General features: G+C 37.3%; 1 protein-coding gene across 2 annotated transcripts in view; it reads right to left on the bottom strand.

Moving 5' to 3' along the window:
* frmd3 (FERM domain containing 3) overlaps positions 1 to 21,071 on the bottom strand; it is a 52,808-nt gene that overhangs the window by 14,276 nt on the left and 17,461 nt on the right. The window contains exons 2-12 of one of the 2 annotated variants that reach the window (XM_058390498.1): positions 20,338 to 20,442; positions 19,870 to 19,912; positions 18,580 to 18,658; positions 16,388 to 16,485; positions 15,125 to 15,248; positions 13,313 to 13,400; positions 12,063 to 12,151; positions 10,728 to 10,791; positions 1,393 to 1,481; positions 545 to 619; positions 345 to 413 (exon numbers count right to left, since the gene is read on the bottom strand). In XM_058390498.1, coding sequence (XP_058246481.1) covers positions 345 to 413; positions 545 to 619; positions 1,393 to 1,481; positions 10,728 to 10,791; positions 12,063 to 12,151; positions 13,313 to 13,400; positions 15,125 to 15,248; positions 16,388 to 16,485; positions 18,580 to 18,658; positions 19,870 to 19,912; positions 20,338 to 20,442 — 923 coding nt within the window. The remainder of the gene's footprint in view (positions 1 to 344; positions 414 to 544; positions 620 to 1,392; positions 1,482 to 10,727; positions 10,792 to 12,062; positions 12,152 to 13,312; positions 13,401 to 15,124; positions 15,249 to 16,387; positions 16,486 to 18,579; positions 18,659 to 19,869; positions 19,913 to 20,337; positions 20,443 to 21,071) is intronic. The other variant, XM_058390500.1, reaches the window with a different exon arrangement.

Raw genomic sequence — 21,071 nt, 5'->3', positions numbered from 1 at the left:
TGGAGAACCCTGAGGAACACCTTTTTCTTAAATATGTAGTAAATGGAACCAATCATGTCAATGTCATGATTCCAATGGATGAATGAAAATAAAAATAAAATATCAGACAAAGTTAGAGATATACATCTGATTTTTCTTACATAGAAGGTTCCAAGTAGAATCCCTTTAATATACCCTTAAACCTCCAAAATATTCCCAAGGAGTCCTTCAGTCAAGTGTATAGCAGCCATCAAAAATGTTAAAAAGTCACCCAAAACTTCCCAAGATTTAATTATGAAAAACATTATTTATACAGCTTATATCAGCTCTTAGATGCCTTCAGATTCAGTAGGTGTAACTCTGACCTGTGAACCATAGGAGGCTCTCTCTGGATCTTCGAACTGGCTTCAATCACCTCTTTAGCAACACGACCGCTGTCGAGTCAAGGATAGGTTTCATTAATTACATTATAATGCATATAACACAAACAAAACAACTTACAGAAAATGAATTTGGTGACATTTCCATTCAACTCACTATTACTCAACAAATTTGAGATTCTCACCTGTAGCGAAATCTGCTCCCTTTGAAAAATATATTGCTGCTGGATACGGTCTTGATCTGACTGGATTTTGCACATCTATAACAAAAATAAATAAATAAATAAATAAATAATTAACAAAACATTCCCCACACCATTACACCATCTCCATCAGCCTGGATGTTTCACACAATTCATGCTGTTGGTGCCAAATTCTGATCCTACTATTTGTGTGCCACAACATAAGGAAATCAAGACTCGTCAGTTTTTTCCTGTCCGGTTTTGGTGATTCTGTACCCTCTGAGGACTCAGCTTTCTGGCTTCAGCTGTTGTCGCTCATCCACCTCAAAGTTCTGCATTTTGAGATGCTTTTCTGCTTACCACATTTGTACAGAGTGGTTATCTGAGTTACTGCTGCCTTTCTGTCCAGTCTGGCCATTCTCTTCTGGGTTTCTGTCCACAAAACTGCCATTTTCCCTTTAAGGCATTATTCTGACTAAACTCAAGAGACTGTTGTGTGTGAAAATCTCAGGATATCAGCAGTTATAGAAATACTCAAACCAGCCTTTTCTGGCACCAACAATCAGGCATGAATGAACTGGTGTTCCTAATAAATTGGTCTATATATTTTACACAAATTACATAGAAATGGTTTTATTGACTTTTTAAACTTGCCTAAGCTTTGTGTGTGTGTGTGTGTGTGTGTGAGCATGGGACCAGGGCTGTTCCATGCACAGTGTTTTCTTAAATGCTTCTTGATTAAAGAGATTTAATCAGGAATTTGATTCTGCTGATGCTTTCATTATGGAGTAACCAGCCACCAGTGTGTGTGTGTGTGTGTGTGTGTGTGTGCACGTGTGGAAAGCACTCACTTGTAAAATGCCTGATTTTCTACACCACATTTCCATAGGTGTTTACAGGCTGCTGGTGTGGAGGTGTGGAACGTCAGAACCAATTTCTTCTGCAGAGAGAAAGATGAAAAAAGTGAAGCATCTGCATGTCAGCTAAGGCGCCAACAGAAAGGGAGGGTGGATGAAGGAAGGAGAGAAGGACAAGAGAAGGGGAGAATGATTTAGGCATGAGAAGGAGGGGGGGTCAATAAAGAACACAGTAATGAAATCTAATGAGAGTTGAACAAACTGCTGACCCCGAACCTTCTGTCCCACAGAGAGCGAGCGAGAGAGAGAGAGAGAGATAGAGAGAGAGACTGAAATGAAGGTCTTTAGTATTATTTACTGGAAGCGCAGTCGAATTATAGGAAGAATGAACGAGCAGAATGTGAGAGTGGGAATCAATACTGCAGGAGAAAGCGCAGCTCACTCGTTCAATAAGCAGCATTACATGCGACTCTGCAGTGTATAAACTACATAACTACAATAACTATCAATACACTGCGGTATATATTCAATTATGCATATGCAAATTAATTCTAATCATTCTGGCTGCCATTAGTTTTCAGTTATGGGATGATTTCTTCACTCGATTCACAGCTGGGCTGGAGATAAACATGAGGCATCACCTGGATTTCCAGTGACTCCAGTGTCAGTGGGAGGTGATTTCTGCATGCAGGTTATAAATACTAATTAAAACTCTTTTAAAAGCTTTTATTATTTATTAGTATTTCACAGACCTGTATAAAATTTAAGAAGGAAAATGATACCGTTAATAATCTAAATACATTTCAAGTCAAACGTTTATACATAAACTTTAATAAATGGGGAAATTTTCAATACTAAAATACAAAATTAAAGCAATAAAATTGTCTCTAAGTAAGAAACAGATCCTCATAATGTGGAGTTCCTGCTTATTTTCCTTGAAGTGCTTTATTCCACTTATACCACAGTTAGACATTAATTAATTTTTTTTAATTAATTAATTAATGACATATTAGTTTATAACTGCATGTTGTGAAAAATCTGCATAATGAAATGTGTTTGCCGAAGAGTCAAAGTATATTAGCTGTATTTTTTATGCAGAAACAACAGTGCTGTGATATTATTTGTATTAACTGCATGCTAAAATTAGTCACTGTGTTAACACCACACACACACACACACACACACATAACCGAGTGCAAAATGTCATTCTTTACATTACAGATTCATTCATTTGTGTCACAAGTTGTATAATCTAACATGTTTCTCCAGTCCCCTAGTTCTGACAGCTTTGTCTCGACGTCCTGGTTCGAGAGAGTACTTACAGCCTGAGCATTAAAGACGTGGCTTGATATTAAGCCTACTTTTCCATGATCGTATGTCAGAGGATTTAATTGAATTAGACTCAGTTACAAAGTGAAATTGTAGCAGGAACAGGGGGTTTCCAAAGAGCTACATATCCGAGCTAGAGCATGCATTAAGACTAATGAAGGTGCATTAGAGTAGCTCTTCTTTCTGCACATGCATGTCATGTAGTTATACCATTACATCTTATACATCTATGCCTACATACATGAGCTACAGACAGACTTTCCACTGATGGACTGATAAACTGTTTATTGTACATTTACGGCATTTGGCAGACGCCTTTATCCAGAGCGACGTACAATAGTGTTCTGGTGTCTTTATCGATGAATACGTCAACACTCGTTCACTAGAACACATATTTAGGATATCATCAGCCTAAAAACTCTGTAAGAAGGAATAACAGCTCAAATAAATACATAAAAGAAACAGAGAAAACGAGAGCTAGTTATAGAAAGAAATAATTTAAATAAAAACGTAAAACTAGAATCTAAAATATAAAAAATACAATTAAATAAAATGCAAAACTAGAATGTAAAAATATGAGGAATACACTAGAAGAAGAATCTAAAATATAAAGAATATCAAGTATAAAAAGAGTATCGGAAATATATAATAATAAAATAATAAATAATAATAATAATATATAAAAATAAAAATAGAATAAAAAATAAACAACAATAGAATCTTGAATCTTGAATAGGAATGCAATAAGCAGAATATATGAATGGAATGAATAGGATGTTCAAAGTGTCAGTATTTTAAGTCTGATAATACGTTGCTATTAGGTTTTCTATTTTTTCTAGGTTTTAGCTATTAGAATTCTTTAATTCGTTGCCTCTGGTAGGTAAATAAGTAAAACACCTAATGAGTGTAACTACACCGATCAGGCATAACATTATGACCAGGTGAGAGGTGAAGTGAATAAGACTGATGATCTCCTCATCATGGCACCTGTTAGTGGGTGGGATATATTAGGCAGCAAGTGATGGCTAGACCACTGGATCAGAGCATCTTCAAAACTGCAGCTCTTGTGGGGTGTTCCCGGTCTGCAGTGGTCAGTATCTATCAAAAGTGGTCCAAGGAAGGAACAGTGGTGAACCGTTGACAAGGTCATGGGTGGCCAAGGCTCATTGATAGCACGTGGGGAGCGAAGGCTGGCCCGTGTGTTCCGATCCATCAGACGAGCTACTGCTGCTCAAATTGCTAAAGAAGTTAATGCTGGTTCTGATAGAAAGGTGTCAGAATACCCAGGTCAGGACAGGTCAGGGCTGTTTTGGCAGCAAAAGGGGGACCAACACAATATTAGGCAAGTGGTCATAATGTTATGCCTGATCTGTGTACATTAATATAGTAGAGGCAACTATTAAAGTCAGCCATTTCATTTACACAGTAAATATAAGTCACATCGTAGTCATGCAGTTACTGATTGTAGCTTTTGTGAGCCCAAGTCTACAGCCTCAGGGAGTGGAAACTCTATCTGTTAATCTGAAAAGTGTCAGCAGTGACTAAGATCACTGAACAAATTGACATTGCAAATGTACTTTTCTCGTATTAATGCTTCCATTAGGTGTCCATTAAATGATTTTTGCGATCAGAGAAATGAACACAAAATCAAGCAAAGTCTAATTTTCAGAGAAGCTTGCAATTTCCACATTTTTTTTTACATATTTGACGTGTCATCACAACATGCATTAAGCCCTCTTCTATACATGAGTACAGCTTTTAAAGAAAATTATTACATACAGTATGTGTCTTCACTGGCAGGGGTTTAAAAGGAAAAATCCTGTGCTTGCGATTTCATCAAATTCAATTGGTTTCCTACAAAAATTTAAGCATTTCTGGCCGCAGCAATCACAATAAAACACAACAACCTATCGTAACTACAGCAGCAGTTACCACACTACCAGAAATTGGGTTATATATTAAAGAGCATTCAGAAGTGATGTATGTTTTGGTTTCTGCTGTATGTGTTTGGCTGAACGAGGGTAAATATATGTACTGGATTGTGAAAGTGTGCCAGACGGGTAGGAGGGAAATATATGTGCTGCATTAAGAGCGAGTTGAACATGTGCTCTGGAGGAGGTGAAAAACGGAACTGTCAAGAGAATTTGTTCCATTAGGCTCTCATGTTGTGTAATATAAGACAGGGGATCGATTCACCGCTGTCTAAGCATCAGACTGAAGCTGGCGGAAATCAATACAGGACTCGCCTGCTGCTCGGAGAGAGAGAGAGAGGGAGGGAGAGAGAGAGAGAGAGAGAGAGAGAGAGAGAGAGAGAGAAAGGCCCTGAGGAAGTGCTATCGCTGCCAGGAGCCAGGAAGTGGCCTTAGCATGGTACATTTGGGTTTAGTTGGGATTCATCCCAGAGCCAGGGAGACAATGATTCAGTACGTCTAATCACTAGGAAGAAAGTGAGAGAGAGAGAGAGAGAGAGAGAGAGAGAGAGAATCTGAGCAAAGCAGCCTGCCTGGGAAATATCATGATTTTTACCTTGGTAACAACATATACCAAATAAATACATCTCCCTAAATTCATCCATCAGACATTACTCTCTAGATCGCTGATTCCAGAGAGCTAAACATTATTAGGTATTGGCACATCAGCTATAGCTACTGAAACTGTCCTGTGGGTCAAAAAATCCAAACTCTAAGCATTTGAGGTGTGTAAAGTATTTCGAAGTCCAAGAATCTCATATCTTTTGTACACTTTTCTGTAGAATCTTAAACGGTGCTTTAGATTCTTTGCTTCAGAATCTTAAACGGCTTTATTAAAGGCTGATTCTGATTCTGTAGCTGGTTTCCAAAAGAAGATCGAAACACCTGAATATAATATTCTTTTTTGATGAAAGATATAGTTATCGGGTTAAAAAAAAATGTATAGGACACCTTGCGTCGGTATGGAAAGTTCCTGAAGCGCATTAGATCATCACTAACCTCTTCTCTTCTTTCTATCTCTTTAAATAAATCAATTAATTAAATAAATAAAAGCATGCTACTGCAAAACACAGCATCCTCACCATATCAAGTTTTTCTGTTAAAAAATCAATACATTTGTAATTGTGTTGTTTTTTAGGCTTCAATTATGTCAGTATCTGCCACAGTCCTTGTTACTATAGAAACGATAAGATATTTACGTGACGTTTACGGACATTTTCAGCACATTCTTAACCAAACGGAGACTTCAACATGGGATAAATGTTATTAAATGCAGTAAATGAGATAGCACGCATGTTTGCTGACAGACTCTTGTTCTCTTGTGTCTTCCTGTGAAAGTGGGCGGTTCTTGGCAACATGATGAGAAGAACCAGAATGTCTAAATTCAGCTTGAAGTCTAGAACAAAGTGACCGAAGTTGAAATTCTGTCCATATCATCCCTTAAGATACAGTCTCTTAAAGGTAAAGCGCATTCTGCCCTCTTCCACATACCTGAGCTCACAGATACACACAATTGGCTAAAAATGGAAAAAAGTGGAAGCCATTCATCTCAGACAGCTCTGTCCAGTTCAGCCCTGTCGCTTCAACATTATTCGGATGCAACGTCCGAATAATGCAGCTTCACGTCCTAAAGCTAATATCATGTTCATCTCCCCCTGCCCAGGTCAATGGAGCTCTGTATCTGTGATGCAAGACATTGCTAGATTGTAAGGGCTTCCAAAAAATCCATCATATCCATCACCCACCAATGTGGCATCCTTTCATGCAGCACAGATCCCATTTTAAACCGAATCAGACACTGTCTTAGAACAAACCTATTTTTGTTTTAGGACAAAAATAGCTTACTTTGGAAGCACACTGACTAATATAAATGACTGTATGAAGTATAATGAGCAGACACAACACTGATGGTGCCATGTGATGATGAAGTGACCAGTGTTTTAGTAGCCTTTTATTATCCGCTGATTTTGCTCGGTGATCGCTTATGTCATTACGTGAATGTTCTGTAATGTAATGCAAACCCAGTAGAGGAGCATCACATATTCACGTGGAGAAAGGAGTAACCACCGGGCACTTTTTTTGGAGGTGGCTTGAGTGGTGTGTCACTGCATGCTCATTGGTTATCCTAAACCCCTGTGTTACACATACTTCAGTTTCCACAGCAACTGGCTTGACCTCACTTAATTATCATAATCATTCAAAGTATTTATAAGGTTATACAAGGTATTTTTCTGTCTTTTTCTACTTTTGAGTGGCACCTCATACTTGTCATGGTAGAACCCAAATGGCACTGAACTACATTCACTACATTCACACTCTCTGGTGTTTATAATAATTTATAATCACACTCTCCGGTGTTTATAATAATTTATAATCACACTCTCCGGTGTTTATAATAATTAATAATCATACTCTCTGGTGTTTATAATAATTTATAATCACACTCTCTGGTGTTTATAATAATTTATAATCACACGCTCCGGTGTTTATAATAATTTATAATCACACTCTCCGGTGTTTATAATAATTTATAATCACACTCTCTGGTGTTTATAATAATTTATAATCACACGCTCCGGTGTTTATAATAATTTATAATCACACTCTCTGGTGTTTATAATAATTTATAATCACACGCTCCGGTGTTTATAATAATTTATAATCACACGCTCCGGTGTTTATAATAATTTATAATCACACGCTCCGGTGTTTATAATAATTTATAATCACACTCTGCGGTGTTTATAATAATTTATAATCACACGCTCCGGTGTTTATAATAATTTATAATCACACGCTCCGGTGTTTATAATAATTTATAATCACACGCTCCGGTGTTTATAATAATTTATAATCACACTCTGCGGTGTTTATAATAATTTATAATCACACTCTCTGGTGTTTATAATAATTTATAATCACACTCTGCGGTGTTTATAATAATTTATAATCACACTCTCTGGTGTTTATAATAATTTATAATCACACTCTCTGGTGTTTATAATAATTTATAATCACACTCTCCGGTGTTTATAATAATTTATAATCACACTCTGCGGTGTTTATAATAATTTATAATCACACTCTGCGGTGTTTATAATAATTTATAATCACACTCTCTGGTGTTTATAATAATTTATAATCACACTCTGCGGTGTTTATAATAATTTATAATCACACTCTGCGGTGTTTATAATAATTTATAATCACACTCTCTGGTGTTTATAATAATTTATAATCACACTCTCTGGTGTTTATAATAATTTATAATCACACTCTCTGGTGTTTATAATAATTTATAATCACACTCTCTGGTGTTTATAATAATTTATAATCACACTCTCTGGTGTTTATAATAATTTATAATCACACTCTGCGGTGTTTATAATAATTTATAATCACACTCTCTGGTGTTTATAATAATTTATAATCACACTCTCTGGTGTTTATAATAATTTATAATCACACTCTCTGGTGTTTATAATAATTTATAATCACACTCTGCGGTGTTTATAATAATTTATAATCACACTCTGCGGTGTTTATAATAATTTATAATCACACTCTCTGGTGTTTATAATAATTTATAATCACACTCTCTGGTGTTTATAATAATTTATAATCACACTCTGCGGTGTTTATAATAATTTATAATCACACTCTGCGGTGTTTATAATAATTTATAATCACACTCTCTGGTGTTTATAATAATTTATAATCACACTCTCCGGTGTTTATAATAATTTATAATCACACTCTCTGGTGTTTATAATAATTTATAATCACACTCTCCAGTGTTTATAATAATTTATAATCACACTCTGCGGTGTTTATAATAATTTATAATCACACTCTCTGGTGTTTATAATAATTTATAATCACACTCTCTGGTGTTTATAATAATTTATAATCACACTCTGCGGTGTTTATAATAATTTATAATCACACTCTCTGGTGTTTATAATAATTTATAATCACACTCTCTGGTGTTTATAATAATTTATAATCACACTCTCTGGTGTTTATAATAATTTATAATCACACTCTGCGGTGTTTATAATAATTTATAATCACACTCTCTGGTGTTTATAATAATTTATAATCACACTCTCTGGTGTTTATAATAATTTATAATCACACTCTCTGGTGTTTATAATAATTTATAATCACACTCTCCGGTGTTTATAATAATTTATAATCACACTCTCTGGTGTTTATAATAATTTATAATCACACTCTGCAGTGTTTATAATAATTTATAATCACACTCTCTGGTGTTTATAATAATTTATAATCACACTCTCCGGTGTTTATAATAATTTATAATCACACTCTCTGGTGTTTATAATAATTTATAATCACACTCTGCGGTGTTTATAATAATTTATAATCACACTCTCCGGTGTTTATAATAATTTATAATCACACTCTGCGGTGTTTATAATAATTTATAATCATACTCTCTGGTGTTTATAATAATTTATAATCACACTCTCCGGTGTTTATAATAATTTATAATCACACTCTCTGGTGTTTATAATAATTTATAATCACACTCTGCGGTGTTTATAATAATTTATAATCACACTCTCTGGTGTTTATAATAATTTATAATCACACTCTGCGGTGTTTATAATAATTTATAATCACACTCTCCGGTGTTTATAATAATTTATAATCACACGCTCCGGTGTTTATAATAATTTATAATCACACTCTCTGGTGTTTATAATAATTTATAATCACACGCTCCGGTGTTTATAATAATTTATAATCACACTCTCCGGTGTTTATAATAATTTATAATCATACTCTCCGGGGTCTCCTAAATGAAGATGAGTTCCCTTTTGAGTCTGTTTCCTCTCAAGGTTTCTTCCTCATACCATCTAAGCTATATTTTTCCTTGCCACAGTCGCCTCAGGCTTGCCCATTAGGGATAAATACAAACAAATTTAATATTGGAAAAAAGTCCAATATTAATCTTCAACTCTTTGTACTATATTTCTTACGTTCTGTAAAGCTGCTTCATTCCATTGTTAAAAGCATTACACAAATAAAACTGAAATCGATTTAGCATGCGATTAATACAAAAACATGCTACCACAGCACTGCTAAAGTCTCCTATCTCAACTCCTTATTAACTATTATACCAGTCGTTTATATTAATAACCACGTTCTAATAAGAATTTAAAGCTCACAATCAGACATGCTACATGTGTGTACACTGTTATAAGCAAGGAGTTTATGATAATTATGAACACATTTTACCTGGTCACTTAAATTACACTTGATCTTCTGCACCTTTACGCTTTACTTCACTAAACTCACTATCAAACTAGGTACGTTTGTGGAGAAAGAAGGAAAAGTAAGGAAAGTATGAAGGTGGTATGTTTATGACATGTGCGTTTACTCACCAGCAATGGAAAAACACACACACACACAGAAAAGAAGACAGAAGCGCATGTAAAACTGGATATCAAGCAGCAAGACACAAACAGGGTGATGAGCATGACAAGCTGAATCATATTTCTTACACAGGAAGCCATTTCATTTTCTAATGACATGCATGAGATGATACAATGAGTCGCTCTGATTTATTTACTTCACAGAGGAACTCTTTTTACCAGTACATATCACACACCAAATTGAATTATGGGACATTTTCAATCAGTCTGATATTAAATTAGTCATGACTCTGAAGGCTGATGTTTGAATAACCTTACACAGGATCTTAGTGGTTGAAGAACAGGCACTTGGGGCATCTCAGAGAGCAGAAATAGGTTTTTGTTTTTTTGGAGCTTTACTATGAATATATTAAACATAAATACTTATGAAACACTACAAGCGCTGAGTGTCTACTTTTTATATCAGCTTCATATTAATCACCACTGTGGAGTGTGACGTGACAAAGACATTCAATGCTGAACATCTGCATGACAAAACGTTGTTTGTCTTCTGGTAAAAAGAGTTCAAATTCACAAATTTACATTATGTACTGTGTGTAGAATAGTATATGTTAGGGTCGCTTACCTCTCGCTGTATTCCAATCACGTAAAACGTTTTCCCTTCAAACTTAAATCTGCTGACGTCCGGCCTGGGAGAGAAGACCAGATCATCATGTGACCTTTGGAAGGCACTGAAATATTACTGAAACATCATCCGAACAGAATGAGCAGTTGTATATATTATAAAGAGGGTGAGGAAACAAGAAAAACTGACAAGAATGATTTATGCAATTGCACTCTGTGACCATATAGTAGACAGGGTAATGATCAGTAATGGCGTCTGGCGTCAGCAGATGAGGATGAGGTTCATTTATGAGTCTGTTTCTTCCTCATATCGTCTCAGGGAGTCTTTTTGCCGCCGTCACTTCTGTCTTACTTACATAAATTGAAAATTTACACATTCTGACCACCTTGCCTTCTTTCCATAGTGCATCCTGGTGCCATGTGTTCCCCAGGTAAGCGACGCACATGCACCTGACCATCCACGTGATGTAAAAGAAAACATGATTCATTAGACCAGGCCACATTCTTCCTTTGCTCCATGGTCCAGTTCTAATGCTCACATGCCCATTGTTGCTGCATTTGGTGGTCAGCATGGGCACCCTTACTGGTCTGCAGCTATGCATCCCCATATGCAATAAACTGCGATGCACTGTGTATTCTGACACCTTTCTATCAGAACCAGTGTTAACTTCTTCAGCAATAGTAACAGTGGCTCGTCTGTTGGATCGGATCACACGGGCCAGCCTTCGCTCCTCATGTGCATCGATCAGCCTTGGCCGCCCATGTCCCTGTCACCGGTTCACCACTGTTCCTTCCTTGGACCACTTTTAATAGATACTGACCACTGCAGACTGGGAACACCCCACATGAGCTGCAGTTTTGGAGATGCTCTGATCCAGTGGTCTAGCCATCACAATTTAGCCCTCGTCAAACTCGCTCAAAATCCTTACACTTGTCCATTTTTCCTGCTTCTAACATCAACTTTGAGGACAAAATGTTCACTTGCTGCCTAATATATCCCACCCACTAACAGGTGCCATGATGAGGAGATCATCAGTGTTATTCACTTCACCTGGCAGGGGTCATAATGTTATGTCTGATCGGTGTATGTATTCCTGCTACAACGTCCATACTTTTAAAGCTTTATAAAACTGAACTGAATTGAAAGAGCAAAAACCATTCATCTCTTACAAATCCTTACAAATCTTGACTAGCTTCCAAACATGGTTACACAAATACTGTAATAAAAGTAAAGTAAAGGTGGAAAAGACAGAGAAGAAAGAGCAGTGACAGAGATAAATACAGCTGAATACAATGAGAAGGTGAAGAAAAAGAGAGGTGACCAAACAGCTCATACCATTTCAGCAAGTGGATCCTCTTGTTTCCCTGGAAAACAACAAAGCCCCGGGCAGTGAATCCCAGAAATGCCGTTGCTCCGGTGAAGTCCTAAAATGAGGAATGAACACGGGTCAGGGTAAGATTTAATTCCTGTTAAAATTGCGAGTGCTTTCTGTGGTCAGACCTGCAGGAGTGGAGACTGGCATTAACACAGTATGTGCAGTGTAGAGCGAGGTGCAGTATTAATCCCAGCTCGACTGTCTGACAATACAATCACACTCTGGGACACAAAAGTTCACTGGGGTTCAGTACAGAAACCTCAGGATCTTTACTTAGCTCAGAAGAACACTTTATGCCAAAAATTAGTCTGAAGTCTCTTGTACACTGCACAGTTAGCTTTTTTGCTGATTATTACTACTGTCTATATTAGTACTGTTAATATAACAAGAAACTGCTCCATAAATGATGAACGAACCAATGAAAAGTTCTAAAAAGAACCCAGTAGGATACTTTTGATTGAACCCTAAACTCTGAAGGCCAAAAAACTGCATCTGTTTTGGCGTGTCCATGTTCAACACTGTATTTCTTCATCATGTCATACTACTTAATGGCTTATATAAAAGCAGACCCTCTAGGCTTTAAGAATTTGTAGTTTAAGAATAGGTTTTTGTTTTTACTTATCCTACTCGAGGCAATAAATTCATAGAAAAAAAACCCAAAGGTGATATTAAACCCATTTCTGTTCGTTGAGATGCCCCAAGTGCTTGTTCATAAGCTTCTAAAATTTATGTTCAGCCACTAAAATTTTGTGTTAGGTTATCCAAAACCTCTCACACTGAAAGCCAACAGTGTCCTGACTCATTTTTTTATCAGATGATCAGAACTGCAGCCAAAAAAAGGCCCATAGGTCGATTTCCATTCTGCCGGCCGGAATGAATGCCGGTGTGCTGGGAAAAAAGTGTCCAGGGTCGATATAAAGTGCCCCACAGAACCCTTTAAGGTTCTATACTGAAATTCATGTTTTGCTCTGCCCAGAAATTCAGCTTAAGCATGCGTGTAACCCAATTCTGAACATGACTAACGTCCCCTGTGTAAATGTCGACATCACTTTTGTACAGTCATATGGGTTTTACTGGCATAACAAAGAATATAATAGTTTACATTACAGTATGTAATCCTGCACACAGACACTCGGTAATTGGTGTAATCTTGCACAAATTTGATTCCCTGAAATCATATTTGATAGTGAGCTACAAATAGAGATAGTACCTTGCAGGGATGAGGGTCCACGCCATACGTGTCCAGTGTGTGAGCTCGCTGGAGCAGGTTCAGCTCAGCCAGGGCTGGACACTGACCCCTACACAGGGGTAAAGAGATGTGTTACACGTATATAACCTCCTCACGTGTAATTTAGTTCATGTTAACATGAGCACTGTGTGTATAAGCAGGAACACACAACTGCTTGTTATATGAATGGAGTGGTTTTTAATTTATTTTATTTTAGTGTATTGGGTCAATCGTTAGTCGAGAATAAAAGCCTGGTCTCGTATAAGTGACCTGGAGTCTTGCCAAAATGGCCGCCTAGTGGACAGACTTTACTCCCAGTTCCCAATCGATTTCAGCTTTCTCACTAACTCCAATTAGGACAGTTCCACTCACTATCTTAGCAGCTGTTCCGATACTGAAATATACCTCTACTAAGTGAAGTGTGCCAGAAGAGTCCTTGCAAGCCTGAGAGATCTAACATCAGTGCTCAGGAACTCAGTGTTCATGTGACAAAGACTGTGTTTACACTTAGTATTAAAATGCGTTCATGCGATCAGCCAATCAGGACGCAGCGTGTTTATACTTGTCAATATCATGTGGATTCTGTATCTGGATTTCTGACTGGATCTCTCTTTCCTGAGCAATATTTAAATAAATCTGCAGAGGAAAAGTGGTGGGGTTTCTTTTAAAAACCATTTTACAAATCTGGTAAAATGAGAAGGATAGCTGGTGTAATGGAAACAGGAAAAAAAAGCCTATAGGTTCGGGATCGTTGCCTGCTGTGGTGGGGAAAATGTGCATACTTAACAGAGAAGGAATAATTTCGGGTGCAAAAGCAAACGTTTCATTATATTTGTGATCTGCTCCTCCCTCCATTGTATCACAAAAACACAGAGCTACAGGCAGTGATTCAGTAGAGAGGAAGAGGAATAACGATAGTGGGCGGGGTTTTGTGCGACGTCGACCTGTGTATACTTAGATCCGAACACAATGCGTCCTCCGAACCAAGACACGATGGTCAGATAACTTTCTAATCACTAAAGCATTTACACTTGTCTATTCAATGCATACACCGATCAGCCATAACATTATGATCACTTAGAGGTGAAGTGAATAAGACTGATTATCTCCTCATCATGGCACCTGTTAGTGGGTGGGATATATTAGGCAGCAAGTGAACATTTTGTCCTCAAAGTTGATGTGTTAGAAGAAGGAAAAATGGGCAAGCGTAAGGATTTGAGCGAGTTTGACAAGGGCCAAATTGTGATGGCTAGACCACTGGATCAGAGCATCTCCAAAACTGCAGCTCTTGTGGGGTGTTCCCGGTCTGCAGTGGTCAGTATCGATCAAAAGTGATCCAATGAAGGAACAGTGGTGAACTGGCGACAGGGTCATGGGCGGCCGAGGCTCACTGATACACATGGGGAGTGAAGGCTGGCCCGTGTGATCCGATCCAACAGATGATCTACTGTTGTTCAAATTGCTGAAGAAGTTAATGCTGGTTCTGATACAAAGGTGTCAGAATACACAGTGCATGATGGGTCAGGGCTGTTTTGGCAGCAAAAGGGGGACCAACATTATATTAGGCAGGTGGTCATAATGTTATGCCCGATCAGTGTATGTGGACAACATCCAGATACAGTTCACATTTTTAAGGCCAAGTGTAAACACGTGGATGAGGATGATGATGATGTGAACAAAATGGTATTATTTTTCCACAGTAACCAGTTAAACGTTACTTGGAAATGATTACCTAAATAGCAAGTAAAAACATCATATTAGCATTTTTTGCTCTAAAAAAGATATCATGCTCACCTCAGCTCGTTCTGGTGGATCTCCTGGATCTTGCGCTCCAGTTTGAGGCTCTGTTTGGGGAACATTTTGAAATCGCTGATGTAGTCGGCCGGGTGCTCATCGACGTCATAGTCACCGAGTTCAGCTACACCAGAAATGAACATAACACTGATTAAGACACTCATATACAAGCTAAACACACTGTGTTTCATTTATATTATGTAATGTAACACACACATATATTATATATATATATATATATATATATATATATATATATATATATATATGTATATAAAATTTTATACAGTATATACTAAAGTTAATAAGCACAGAGAGCTTTCTCTACTGTACTGTGAATTACGACGGGAAGAGGTTATTTGATAATGTCCGACATGACTCACAAACCTCACTAATAGCTTTGTAAATGTCACGCTGTGATGTTCTCATGACAGAGCAGTTTCACACTGAAGAAACTTCATATTCAGTAGCGGTTTAGTGCCTTTTCTAGCTGCTGTCTTTCTCAGATTCCTTTTATTTAGCCGTTAATTTACAGTCTTGCAGTGTTATGTTACGTTCATGATGATGGCATCACAGAAAAGCTTATTTATGCTAACGTGGCTCTTTTTGTGTGTGGATAATGTTCAGTGTTGTTTCTGAACAGCTGCAACTAGCTAGCAGAAACAACTTAATGCTAGTTTAGCACACACACACAGACACACTTCATTGGTGTTCACATTGTAAACACTGGGTCTGTAGCTCTGCCTATATAATACATGCCCTTCCAACATGATTGCGTAGTACGTAGCGTCGCGGATGTGCATCCCAGTGATAGTACTTGACGAGCTTTTGAGGTTAAAAAGTGCACAATTTTTTAAGAAAATGACCGATGGTTTGTCTAGATAAGACCCTTCTTCCTGGGCTGGGATCATTTAGAGGTCTGTGAAGCTGCATTTTAGAAGGTCAAACTCGTGGGCACCACTGAAGTCCACTATACGGAGAAAAATCCTGAAATATTTTCCTCAAAAAACATAATTTCTTTACGACTGAAAACAGGAAGACATGAACATCTTGATACCAAGGGGGTGAGTCAATTATTTTTAGAAAAGTGAACTTCTCCTTTAACTGTAAAAATCAGTATTTAATGCAAATGGACACAATTTAGCGACTTTTATTTAGAAAAAAGAGAGCGAGAGAGACAACGTTTTTTAAAACTAAGCCAATCCTGTGGGAAAGACTTCCCTTGTCCTCTTTATCGTTTATTCATGGATTATGTGATGTTACCCTGCACTATACAAGCTCCGAGATAAGCGGCGTCAGCGAGTGGACACAGGAGCCGGCCGTGGTACAGGTCCCTCTTCAGCTGCAGGTACAACAGGTATCTGAGACAGAGAGAGAGAGAGAGAGAGAGAGAGAGAGAGAGAGAAAGGAAGCATGTAGGAGGTTTACTGTCTTTTCTTCTTTGATGGAAAGGCATGCAGACGAGTGATTCAGAGTGCAGTCATGCTGGCTGCCTTTTCAGAACAAAGACTTCAGGTCTACTGTAAAGAGGCATTTCCATGAGAACTCGACCCCAGGAAACGGTTACCATGGAGACGTGCCTTTGGACTAAAGAAGAAAACATCTGCAGCGGTGATGATGTCACGTGACATTTTACCGAGTCCCGTAGATGCAGAAAGTCTCTAAAACTCACCGAAGTGCGAGACGTCCACTTCCTGTAATATTTTGCAGAAGAACCGAATTTCCTTTAAAGCTCTTATCCAACTTTACCTTCTGGATAGTTCTCAGAATAAATTAAAAATTTCTTCAATGACTGAAATGAAAGCTTATATGCATGACACCAATTTATGTGGGTCCTGACATCATATAATGCACTTTTATCTGTAAAAATAAGACAAAAGGAAGAAAAAAAGGATACATAAGTCATCTTGAAACTAGAATCACTTTCTTCTCAGCCCAAAGCTATATGCCTCGTCTGTACATTATACATTATTTTATCATTTTTTTTTAAATCATTTATAAGACATAAAACACAGCTTAAAGCAATGCATAACTTCTGTCATCACCCCAGAGTTGATTAATTTTCCCAGTATCAACATATATTTAATATTTATATATAATATATTTTTTTCCCAATATCCCTGTATATCTTATATTGCTCATGATTACAACTACAATTTTCTATTCATTAAAGAAAGTCACTTTTTTTATCCGTTTTTAGTCACACCTAAGGTTGAATATAATATAAAATATAAATATATATATTAGATATATATATAATATATATATAATAAATATATATATTATTATAAATATATTAGAAGGCCACAGGGACGCAGACTTTCACACAAAACTGTATAGACATGTTCAGTCAGTGTGTTTCTGGTGCTGCGTCTCTCATGGAGCTTCACACATCAAATATTCATTAGAAAGTATGGAAGTTGGTGTAGTCAGTCACACACACACACACACACACACACACAGATAAAAACCAACACACACACTGACAAAAAGGCAGACATAGACCCACACACACAGATAAAAAGACAGACAGAGAGAAGAAGGGAAAAGACAGATGAAGTGAGATGTGGAAAGAGAGAGGAATAAAGGAAGAGATTGAGGATAAGAAATGAAAAGAGCGTAAAAGAAGCGCTGGAACTAATGACTGCTGTTTCTTATCTTCACACCTCACATGGTCAACACACACCAGACACCCTGCTGAGAGAACCAAGCTAATGAGGTTGCCACACCACAAGTGTGTGTGTCTGTGCATGCCTGTATGTCTGTGTGTGTGTAAATGAGTGTATGTGTATGCGCGTGTGTGTATATGCATTGACATGAGTGTATGTGTGTATGTTTGTGTTTTGTGTGTGCGTGTGTGTGTGCCCGCATGTGTATGTATATGTTGTGTGTGTGCATTTGTGTGTGTACGTGTTGTGTGTGTGTAACAAAAATTGACTCCAGTCTCACAGTTAAACCTTGCCTCTGTTTTTAACTCCTGAGTCTCTTACACAAGCGCTTCATTCAGTTTCTGCTCTCCAGTCTGAAGTGAATCTACATAAAGACCTGACTCACAACCTTTTTAAATGTCATTCACATAAACTATCACCTTCTACTGGCCATAAACTCACGTCTCTGTCACTTCAGAACTCATCTTCCTCATCTTCTTAATCTTCCTCATCTCCTTAATCTTCCTCATCTTTTTCATCTTCCTCATGTTTCTCATATTCTTCATCTTCCTCATCTTCTATTCCTCATCTTCCTAATCTTCTATTCCTCATCTTCCTCATATTTCACATCTTCCTTATCTTCCTCATCTTCCTCATATTCTTCATCTTCCTCATCTTCCTTATATTCCTCATCTTCCTTACATTCCTCATATTCCTTTCCTTAACCTGCTCCTTTGAGTGAGCCGGAAAATCTCATATTTCAAGAATCATCATAACCCAAATGCTTAACCTTTCCTTCTCAGTTACCTCGTCAGTTCCTCCTTGATCTTGATGGGTTCCTGGGGGTAGAACTTCACGCGGAAACACATGGTGTACGGCTGCTGACCTGCAGAAGGACAGCAAACAATAAAAACGTCAAAGATGCCTTGCAGAAATCCGTGAGTGCAGAGAGACAGAGCGAAGGGAAAGCGGAAATAATGCAGAAAAAATGAGGATCATCCTTCCTTCAACAGCTTGTGAGACACTTCTACACTTAAAAACATTGATTGATTTATTTATTCATTCTTTATTCTTTCAAAAACTAAATTTCAAATTAACCTTCAAATTTTTTATTTTTTTTTTTAGAAGTAATGAATATATTACAGATTCAGCAAGGCAAGTATAAACTTTTGACCTAGATAATTATGACATAAAAATAAAAAGCAATTAAATTTTTAATAAATAAATACATAAATAAATAAATAAATAAATAAATAAATAAATAAATAAATAAAATAGAAAACAAATAGTTACAATAAAATAAGACAGAATTTACATTTTTAAAAATTGGCAATAAAAATAGTAATATGAACATATAAATATGTATTATACATAGTGCAATAAAAAAAATGCTTTTCCAGATTTTCCAGAAAAGTTCTAATGATAAATAAAACATTTTTCAGACAAAAATAATAAATGCTGTCAGTGATTAAATTCACAAACTGAAGCATGTGAGATGCAGATAAACTCCGGCAGCTTCTTCAAGATGCTTTTAAAGACGTATTAGTCGATATTCTCATAAAACCATGAAGCAATAATACTTATAGTACTAATAGTATTAATACTAATAATTCAATTCGATTCAATTCAATTTCTTTGTATAGCACTTTTAACAATGGACATCGTCTCAAATCAGCTTTACAAAAGTAAAGAAAAAGGAAAGAATATATAAAGTTTAAATTAAAGTAACTATTTTATCCCTAATTAGGCGATGGCGGTGAGGAGAAACTCCCTGAGATGATATGAGGAAGAAACCTTGAGAGGAACCAGGCTCAGGAGGGAACCTCATCATCATTTGGGTGACACTGGACAGTAAATAATGTAAATGTAAATAATGTCCTTTCTACAACAGCAACCAAGGGCTTCTGGGGAACTATTAGGTCAGTGTAGTTTCTGAGTTCATTATAGACACTAATTCCTTGCTGTCACAATAATACTAATACTAATATCTTTTTAAAGCAAAGGGTTGTTTAAATGTAGAAAATGCTTCATTTCATGCTTTGGGTTGAAGCATTTCTTAAAATGTGCTTTGGAAATCAGCCAGTAAACTGAACTTACATTTCATCTGCTTGACCACGGGTTTGCTGGGGTCCAGCCAGTGCTGTGAGAGAAAAGAAATCAGACAAGAGAATCAGACTCAACCCACTTAACGTCTGCTTTGTGCCTGGACGCAACCTCTTCCTGCACAAGTGTATGAATATTCCGACCTAAATGTGCGTGAATAATTCAGAGCGATGCTGAGAGATGTTTCTGCTTGACTGAGGAAACGTTGCTGCATAAACATCTGTGTGCAAACACTAGTACATCAGACATGCTCTAAAAAACATCGGGAACTGTGAGTGCTGTAAATTTAGAGGACATCGGAGGTCTAAATTTTCATGGTAGGAAATTAATCATCACCTTCAGATCGGTCGAGAACAACGCTCTGGTGTAAAACAACATAACTGTGTGTATGCTTTCTTGCATAGCTTCTGCACTTCTTCAGTGTGTGTGTGTGTGTGTGTGTGTGTGTGTGTGTGTGTGTACCCTCTGCTTCTCAGGATCCACATATCTGATGCCAAAGTAATCCTTCTCCAGCAGACTGTAGTGGTTACAGACATGATCCAGCAGGAACTGACCTTTTGTGTCTCTCTGCAGGAAGGAGAATGAAAAAAGAGAGACAGATCCATAATTACAGTAACAGGGAAAAAAAACAAAACATAAATAACGAAACACACCGCAGGCAAGGTTGTAGTTGTTGTACAGGAAGTGAATCATTGACTTCGTGAGGTTCAGGAAAGATGACTGCGAGTCCTGTGTGTCTGCAGTGCTCTTACTCACAGTCACAAACGCTCTTTCTCATGCGAACGTACAAGATTTCGGATAAGTAGTACAAGCAGTTATAAAGGTGTAGGTTAGATTAGGGATAGAGGGAGTGATTGTACCGTTTCTGAGGGCTTCGTAATTGAAAACTGAAAGAAATGTATACCGTAACAACTGTAATGCTTCAGATATTAATCTCCTGTCTCACTGAAAGGGGTGTGGCCTCGGTGCCTGTCAATCTCACTGAAAAGGGTGTGGCCTCTTTGCCAGTCAATCTCATTGAAAGCTCTGTGGCCCCTGTGCCTGTTAATCTTACGTAAAGGGGTGTGGCCTTTGTGCCTGTCTTACTGAAAGGAGTGTGGTCTCTATGCCTGTCAGTCTCAGTAGTGGAGATGTGGCCTCTGTGTCTGTCAGTCTCACTGAAAGGGGTGTGGTCTCTGTGCCTGTCAATCCCACTG

This window comes from Hemibagrus wyckioides, linkage group LG05 (assembly GCF_019097595.1).
Source record: "Hemibagrus wyckioides isolate EC202008001 linkage group LG05, SWU_Hwy_1.0, whole genome shotgun sequence".
Lineage (NCBI taxonomy): Eukaryota > Metazoa > Chordata > Actinopteri > Siluriformes > Bagridae > Hemibagrus > Hemibagrus wyckioides.
Note: the sequence above shows the minus strand (reverse complement) of the source record. Positions and strands in the feature narration are given on the sequence as shown.